Below are 9,132 nucleotides of genomic sequence, written 5' to 3' on the forward strand. Positions count from 1 at the left end.
GTTTGTGTTCTACTGAAGAAACAAAGTCACCCACATCTTGGATGCCCTGGGGGGTAAGCAGATAAACATCAAATTTTCATTTTTGGGTGAACTCTCCCTTTAAGGTCTTGTGAAGTGAAAAGTTGCATGTTTGTAAGAAACAAATCCATCTTTAAGATGTTTTTAACATCTTAAACATTATTATGGACATTTGAAGTCAAAATGTGTATTTGTATTTGTTTTCTTTTACAAAAACTCAAGAAATCAATTGATGTACTGAAGTCGTATTGGATTACTTGTGCATTATTGTGATGTTTTTATCAGCTCTTTCGACTCTCATTCTTACAGCACCCATTCACCCATGGTCTGAGTGTGAGTACTTTTTCAGCAAATTTTCATTTTTGGGTGAACCTTTTAATGAAATTTAACTGTTCCTCTAATTTTTTATTTTTTTGAAGAAATTGTAGGTACCGTGGTGACATAAACCAGTATGTCTGACTGAACTTGGTGTACTCGTATAATCACGCACTAATAGGTCCCCCATTTGTAATATTAACTTTTATCCTCTGACAGGACCAGTGGTGGAAGTTATAATTTCCTTGGCAACACATTTAACAGTACAACTTTCATGCTGTGTCTTATAGATAAAGCACCCCTGTCCAAGAGCTTACTGCTGCTTCCTACAGTCCTCACTGTGCTGCTGACTGTGCTTCTGCCTCAGTACCAGGATCTGCTCATATACAACCTCCAGGCTGTCAGGCACGGCAAGCAGGTGAGATATTACACCAGTTCACCTGAAGAATTCAGTGCACAATATCAGATGTATACATTTAACACTGTGTATTGATTTAGAATATTTGCCTATTATTAAATAACTCTTATTGCTATAATTAGAAATAATAATAAAATATTCATAATGCATGTGTTCTTAGTTGTAGTATAATGATAATTGATCAAACGGTAAAAATTGTTTCTGTATATTGGTGGTTAGATGGTTTAAAAATATCAGATTGGTCATAAAAGAGCATTATCAGTCGTTCTCTAGCCCAAGCATCTGGAAAAATTTCACATATAATGGTGAAATTTGATCATTTTATAGGATTTTTATTTTTATAGGATTGTTATTTTTAACTAATAGCATTATTTGAAATATTTCTAAACACCATTATTCTGTGTGTGTTCCATGGCTCTCTTGTAGTTCTGGAGGCTGGTGAGTTATCAATTGTGGCAAAAACTTGAAATCAAGCGGTAAAAATTGTTTCTGTATATTGGTGGTTAGATGGTTTAAAAATATCAGATTGGTCATAAAAGAGCATTATCAGTCGTTCTCTAGCCCAAGCATCTGGAAAAATTTCACATATAATGGTGAAATTTGATCATTTTATAGGATTTTTATTTTTATAGGATTGTTATTTTTAACTAATAGCATTATTTGAAATATTTCTAAACACCATTATTCTGTGTGTGTTCCATGGCTCTCTTGTAGTTCTGGAGGCTGGTGAGTGGACGACTCGTCTGCTTGGACCTGAAAGACACTTTCTGCAGTAGTTTGCTTATCTACAATTTTCGGATTTTTGAGAGAAGATTTGGCAGCCACAAATTTGCTGTAAGTTTCAAGTGTGAATAGCAGCACGGTTGTGTGTCTTCCTGTTGTTGATTTTTTCCCACAATGTTTATTTTTTATATATATATTACATTGCAAAATGTATTCTAGACGAGTGACCTTTTCAATACACTGAGTTTATGAAGTACTGACATAACATGCTTCTGCTTTGTTATACCATAGACCAGTGGTTCTCAAATCCAATACTCGAATTCCACCGCTCTGCACATTTTGTGTGTGTCTCTTATCACTTCAGACGTTTGTTCTATTCGACCGTAAATGCCCTGCGAAGTGGACATCACAGGATATTCCACCATGATTCCAGTTCGAAGGGAGCGTATATGTTCCATTTAAAGGGCATTAAAGTGCACGAGACGCCCATTTAAATTGTATTTATTTATAGAGGTGTATTATTTCACACTTCTCTAGTAAGTTTCGTCTGTGTGTGAAGACGCTGCAGGAAGTGGCATAGCGCAAATCCGTGAATGAATGTTCCGAAGTGAAGTAAACTTCAACTGATTTCCCGTGCTCGGGGAGTAGGTAGCAGTGAGCACCGTGTAGGGACCATGTCAATCGGAACACAGTTCATGCATGGAGCTCTCTTCTAACAAGCTGGTTTTCTGAATCAGGTGTGTTAATTAAATAAGAGAGCCGTGCAAAATATGCAGAGCGGTGGTATGCGAGGACTGGAATTGAGAACCATAGACAATGAAAATAAAATAATTTTAATAATTTTATCCTTAAATAATTTAAGATTTCCACCCATTTACTAAAAAACATTCTCTACATAAAATTGTAGAGCATATAAATAAATAAAAAACTATATAGTGCTGCAACCAGTTCCAACCAGTTAAACTTAAGTTGCATGAAGGTCACATGGAAACTTGGAACGCCTTAATCTTATCTGGCAATCAGTTGACTCATTTTTTTAAACTGTTTAAGGGGGTGAGGTGTTGCTCTCCAAGCCTAGTATTCATGATGTGTATCCTGTTAAAATGTTATAAACAAAAATAATCACAATCATAATTTTTTTAATGAAATCAAAAGCCCTTTCATATGTTACCAAACATTTCCTTTCATATGCCTGCCTACTATACATTCAAATGCTGATTTTTTTTTGTTGTTGTTAAAATCCCATGATGATATATGTATAATATATATATCGAGGTCAAGGTTTTTTTTTTATTTATATAGCACCTTAAAACAACATAATTGCTGGCCGAGGTTATTCACAGAAACCAAAAAATGAAGACAGTCATAAAGAAATACAGAGTTAAAATATATATCAAACAGCTTAAACCATAAAACCAAATAAGAATCAAGACTAGGAATTTAACATAGCTAAATTATAAGTAGGCCTGAGAAAAGAGAGATGTTTTCAAGGATGATTTGAATGCAGATAAAGAAGGGGATAATCGAACAGATTGAGGATATATAAATCTAAAACATTGTCATATTTTTGATTATGATGTTTAGTCCTTCCTTTTTGGAGCATGGATTCTCTCTGCTTTTGTGGACTTGCTGCTGACAGAGGCTCTTCGCTTCATGTTTGAACTTAAAGTGGATGTTCTTCCAGCTGGACTGTGAGTTTCTTTACCATTTTCACAGCAGTTCTTTACAAACCGTTAGGCCTAGATGTTTGCAACAGTTTTGCCACATGTATTTGCTGTATGCTGCAAGCACAGCATTTATTACTGTTAATTCCTGCAACACTTTATGTATGTGAAAGTGCAGCTCTTGTGTTTCCTGTGGAACAAGCATCAACTTCCCTTTTTGACATTGTCTTTTAGATTAACTTTCTTGTCTCAATGTGTTGTTGTGAAACTATTCTTTACTAACATTATAACAACATTTCACCAATATATGTAAGCAATCTGTGTTGAAATGGCAAGGTCTTATAAGAAGTAAAGTACCCTCTAATTTCAAGTTATTTCCTTTTAACTACTTACTAGCTTTCAGACTCTTCTAAATGAGAGACTGGCATAGAGTGGTTTCCTTTTTTGATGAGAAAAATCAATTTGTCTTCTTGATAATCTTGCCCTTTATCTAAGATCTCATGCACCAGTCAATCAAAAAAGAATTGTTAAAACTTTGATAAAATCCACAAAGTACATGTTTTAAGTGTCATCATCTCTTGACGTGACTTTTGATATCTTGGTTGGTTCATTCACACTCACTTTTTTCCCACAATCAAATCCGCTGTTTGATAGTTCATCTGCTTTATTTGCAATTTTCAAAACTTGAGGATGATTCATTTATTTGTGTGAACCATTAATTGTTCTTCATTAAAGGGATAATCCACCCAAAAATGAAACCGTACTCAACCTTTATGACTTTCCATCTTCTGTGAAACACAAAATAAGATATTTTGAAGAATATTGGGAAACCAAATCACTTTGGTGACTAGGGATGCACCGAATGTTCGGCAACCGAAATTATTCAAATATTATTAATAAGCGAAAAGACTGAATAAATTGTACCGAACAATGATATCAAATAGCAACCAGCGCAGAGTGAGAGGCACGCACTCTTTATTATGCAGCACACACGTCAGCAGTGTGGAAGCATTTAAACTGTCGGAGAAAGACACAAAAATCATTATAAGCACCGACAGCGAGCGACTGTTTAGGACTGCATTGCATGTCTTCGATGAGAAGAGGAAGGGGTGATTGTTGCTGGTTACTGTATGATGATTTAAATGGCAAAATGTCCTTAAACAATTAGTAAATAAACTGCAAAACGTCATGTTTTATAATACACGCACGAATTGCATGTATTCTGACAGTGCTGCACGAACTTGCATCAGATCTGTTTGTTAACCAGGGTTCAAATTCCAAAGCGCAAGGGATATCTGCACTGAAACAGTGTTTCATTTTTATGAATTTTTACAAGGCATGTGACAATGCCATACGTACGACATATTCGTAATGAGACTCATTTATAAATCTGCTGTTGTCAACAAAAATAAGCATTGAGGTCTTCCTGCGCGTTTCCGCCAAAATAAAAGTTGAGAAAAAGCAAGAACTCTTATCAACATTCATAAATGTTAGTATTGTAATTTGACTGTTGTTCTGTAAAATAAAATAAAAAGTAAGACAATAATAATGATAATAATAATTACAACAGCTCTGTTAATACATTTATTATAACATTCACACACAGCGTTCAAATTGGGGTCTGTAATATTTTCTAATGTTTTAAAGGGGTCATATGATGCTGTTTTAAAGATAATTATTTGGTTTAACAGAATATGTTGACATGCTTTAATGTTTTTTTAATAGTATTTTTCAAATACTGTACATTATTGTAGGTCCGTTCCTGAAACCACGCCTTCTTTCTCTGCATGCACATTTGGGCGCATTACGCAAATACTTCCACATAGTGACATAGATATGTGTGGGCGTGTTAGAACGAGACGTTTTAGGTAGGCGTGGTTGACTCTTAACTTTTATAAAGAATATCTCTTTGGATTTGAGACTTTAGTCTTTGCAACTTTACAGATCTTCTTTATGCACCAAGAGCTTGTAACACTTCAAAGAGAAAGGAAAACTTGAAATCGCATCATATGACCCCTTTAAAAGAAGTCTCTTCTCAGCAAGGCTGCTTTTAATTGTACAGTAAGAAAATATATATATACATGCCTTATTCAAGAAGGGGGTTTGATGGCCAAAAATGATTATTTTACTAACTTATTAATTTTAAGTTAAATTGTGCTTTGTTGTAGTGTCTGCTAGAATGTTAAAATGTTCAGTGTTAAATATTTTTAAATTGTTGTTTTGTAATTGATTTTTTTCTTTGAAAAGCAAGAAAAAACTGTAAAGTAAATTTTTGGCTTTTTAATTTATGCGTTGTTGAAAAACAAATGGGCAAAATACATGGGGAAAAAACCTTCGGCCTAGTGTTTAATTTTGTTCGGTTTTGGCTTCGGCCAAGAATTTTCATTTTGGTGCATCCCTATTGGTGTCCATTGGTCCAAAAAAAAAAAAACACCTAAAACACAGGCTGGTGAGACACTTCTCAAAATATCTTATTTTATGTTTCATAAAAGAAAGAAAGTCTACAGTTTTAGAACGAGTTCGTAAATATTGGCAGAATATACATTTTTGGTAAACTGTCCCGTTAACAGTTACATTTTTTTAATGAATTACTTCATGGATTATAGTCTTTTGCATCAGGTTTTTTTTTTCTTTCTCCACTTTGATGCCAGTGCTTGTCAAGCGTCCATCTGTATCATGAAGTGTGTGCTGTTTAAAATCAGGAGAGACAAATTGTCTGTGACTTTTAGGCCACTTGTGGCTAATTAGCTTTGTATTTGGCTTTTAAGTCTCAGTTGTGGCCCCACATATGTGTTTGTGGTCACTTTTCATCACCTTATGTTGGTGTTTGTTGATAATTGTTTTACTGAGCTTCTCTAATAGTGTTCATTGTTATTCTGGTGTTGCGGCGTGTGCCGAGCACATCACCTATGCCTGAACTTTCAGGCGAGATTCTTCCAACACTGGAGAAGTGGGTGCCAACCTGCCACTTCATCATTCTCATCAGCTTCTGCTTGTAGCCTTTGCATGCAAAAAAGTAAACAAAAGGATCCAGGCATGAATTTAAGTTCATAAGACACACTGTAATATGCAGGGATATCTGAAAGGACTGTAGCTCCGTGCAGTCTGGAGCATAGAAAAGTTTTCGGATCATGTATTGCAAAAGGTCTATATGGTATGGGCTGAAACACACCACAAACACAAATACCACTCCTGCGATCACTCCTCTTGCTTTTTTGGAAATCTTTTGTCACATTATAACTTAATACTATAACTTAATTAGTACTATTATAAAATGACTGTCTGTACTGTCACTTTCATTTGTCCTTGATGAAAGTATTAATTCATTTAAAAATTGTTACTGACCTCATGCCTTTGAATGATAGTGTACATTTTACTATAAATAGTAATTCTGTTCTTGATATTGTTGTTTGTAGTAAGTATGTGTAGACTGACTTGTGTAGTTTTTAAGCTATTTCCCTTTTTCATGTATAAGGCTTGTTTCTCTTCCATGTTTCTGTTGTGTGTTTCTGCTTTGCTTAAGAGGCATTTTGACATTTATTTTGAATGAAAACTGCTTTATATGTTATGACTATCTTAAGTGAGCATTTTAAATATATTTTGTGAATATTTATTTATTCAATTTCATGTTAGAAAAAAGGACAAATGCGTACATATTTGAAATGAAATACAATCAGTAACACTTTACAATAAAGTTCCACTTGTTAACATTAGGTAAGTACATTAGTTCATAATATGAGCTAACAGTGAAGAATAGTAAATCATGAATTAATTTTAGTAAATGTTAATTTGAAAATTTACTAATGCATTATTCAAATAAAAAGTTGTATCCGTTAACATTATTTAATGGACCTGAGCTAACATGTACTAACAATAAAAAGTTGTATTTTTATTAATAACTAATGTTAACAAATATGAATAAATACTGTAACAAATTTATAGTTCATTATTTAATTTTAGTTAATGCTTTAATGTAAAGTGTTACCGTATGATCAAATATATATAAATCTAGCTCTTGCTAAGTTTTTAGGACTTTGCAGAAATTTTAATATTTCGTTGAAGGCCATTGATAGTGAAGAAAAAAATCTAAATAACTTCACACATGGTCACCATAAAATTTGATTAAAGCTTTACAGAAACTTTTTTTAATGTTTGGGATTCATTTCATACATTCATTTTCCAAAACATATATATTTTAATTTCTTCTACTGTTTTTATCAAAAATGTAATGAAATGAATGCACTTACCAGATAGCAGAGCAAATTTTCACTCAGACATTGGTGCTACTCTAAATCTGTCTCGCATTTAAAGCAGTATAAAATGCAGCAAAAGTGAGCTTTTTTTTCAGCATCTCTTCCTGCCTCTTTCTCACTGTCTGTTAGTCTCTTCCTCTCTTTCCTCTTATCTCTCTCTCTTTCTAGCAGTGTGGTGAGTCTGCTTAAAGAGAGAGTTCATCTAAAAATGTATACTCTGTTTCTGTCACCATTTACAACAGGTTGTTTCAAACCTGTATGAATTTCTTTCTTCTGTTGAACATAGAAGATATTTTGAAGAATGCTGGTAACCAAACAGTTGCTGGTAGCCATTGACTTCCATAATATTTCTTCCATAGAGTGTACGCCAATGGCTATCAGCAACAGTTTGTTTACCAGCATTCTTCAAAATATCTTCTTTTATGTTCAGCAGAAGAAAGAAATTCATGCAGGTTTGAAACAACATAAATGTGAGGATATTCATTTTTGGGTGAACTATCTCTTTAACTCTATATGGGGAAGTGAAATTATCTTGTGGCTTTCACTGAGACATCTAGACATTTTTATGTCAGACAGAACAGTGACAGTTGATCTGTATTGAATCCGCATTTAGAAACATGTTTAGATTCCTACATCACAAAGAATTACATTAAAACCAAGTAAGGTAATTATTGCACAAGTCTAATCTTTTTTTTTTTTTTTTTTAATCGAGGAAACTGTACAAAGGAATTGAAGTAGTTTGCATCAGCTGTTACCCCATTTGTCATTTCTGCACTTCTTAAATGGTTGATAGACCATATTCTGAATTTTGTAATGATTGTTGCGTCTTTGTATGTTGTTCTGAGAATTTGAAGTTCATGTTGTTGGCTTATATGCTTTCCTTCATCTTGCATAAAAACTGCTTCCCAGAGAGCTTGCTGTCTGTCAGCTTTGTCAATAGATACATTCTTAAACAGATAAATTTTGCAATGCAATCAAACATCCTGCTGTACTACTTATTACCTCTTTTATTTCCACTTTAATGTGTATAAAACTATGTGAAGTGTTATTAGGATAACTAGGGAAACAGGTGACCATTCACAAATGCATTGTACATAACAGTGTTTTAGTCTATGCTACATTGGAACATTATGGAAAGGAGTAGAAAGAAAGGAAAAATTTTATTACTTTCTACTTAAAGGGATAGTTCATCCAAAAATAAAAATTGTCATTCACTCACCATCAAGAGTTACTGATCCCCATTCATTTCCATAGTATTTTTTCCATACTATGGAAATCAGTGGGGACCGCCAACTGTTTGGTTACCATCATTCTTCAAAATATCTTCTTTTATGTTCAGCTAGGGCTGGACAATAATTCAATATCAATATGTATCGCGATATAATTTTTTTCAATAACGGTGATATGATGCTCCAATCAGTGAGGTCAAAACAAGCTTGTAAGTCTTGCTCTGCTTCATTAGTCCATCTTTTTACAGTCCTTAATACAGGTTTAGCTGATTTCAGTTTCTGCCTGTAGGTCGGTATAAGATGAACCAAGCAGTGATCAGAGAGCCCCAAAGCTGCTCGTGGGACAGAGTGATATGCATTCTTTATTGTGGTGTAACAGTGATCCAATATATTACTGTCTCTGGTGGGACATGTGATGTGCTGTCTGTATTTTGGCAGTTCACGGGAGAGATTGGCTTTATTAAAGTCCCCGAGAATGATTAAAACAGAGTCCGGGTGTTGTTGTTCTGTGT

General features: G+C 34.0%; 1 protein-coding gene across 2 annotated transcripts in view; it reads left to right on the forward strand.

Annotated features, from left to right (window-relative positions):
* ubac2 (UBA domain containing 2) overlaps nucleotides 1-9,132 on the forward strand; it is a 28,829-nt gene that overhangs the window by 1,238 nt on the left and 18,459 nt on the right. For both annotated transcript variants that reach the window (XM_016239894.1, XM_016239893.1), the window contains exons 2-4: nucleotides 624-751; nucleotides 1,466-1,585; nucleotides 3,059-3,165. In XM_016239894.1, the coding sequence (XP_016095380.1) occupies nucleotides 624-751; nucleotides 1,466-1,585; nucleotides 3,059-3,165 (355 nt within the window). The remainder of the gene's footprint in view (nucleotides 1-623; nucleotides 752-1,465; nucleotides 1,586-3,058; nucleotides 3,166-9,132) is intronic.

Source organism: Sinocyclocheilus grahami, unplaced genomic scaffold (assembly GCF_001515645.1).
Source record: "Sinocyclocheilus grahami isolate Dianchi unplaced genomic scaffold, SAMN03320097.WGS_v1.1 scaffold576.1, whole genome shotgun sequence".
NCBI lineage: Eukaryota > Metazoa > Chordata > Actinopteri > Cypriniformes > Cyprinidae > Sinocyclocheilus > Sinocyclocheilus grahami.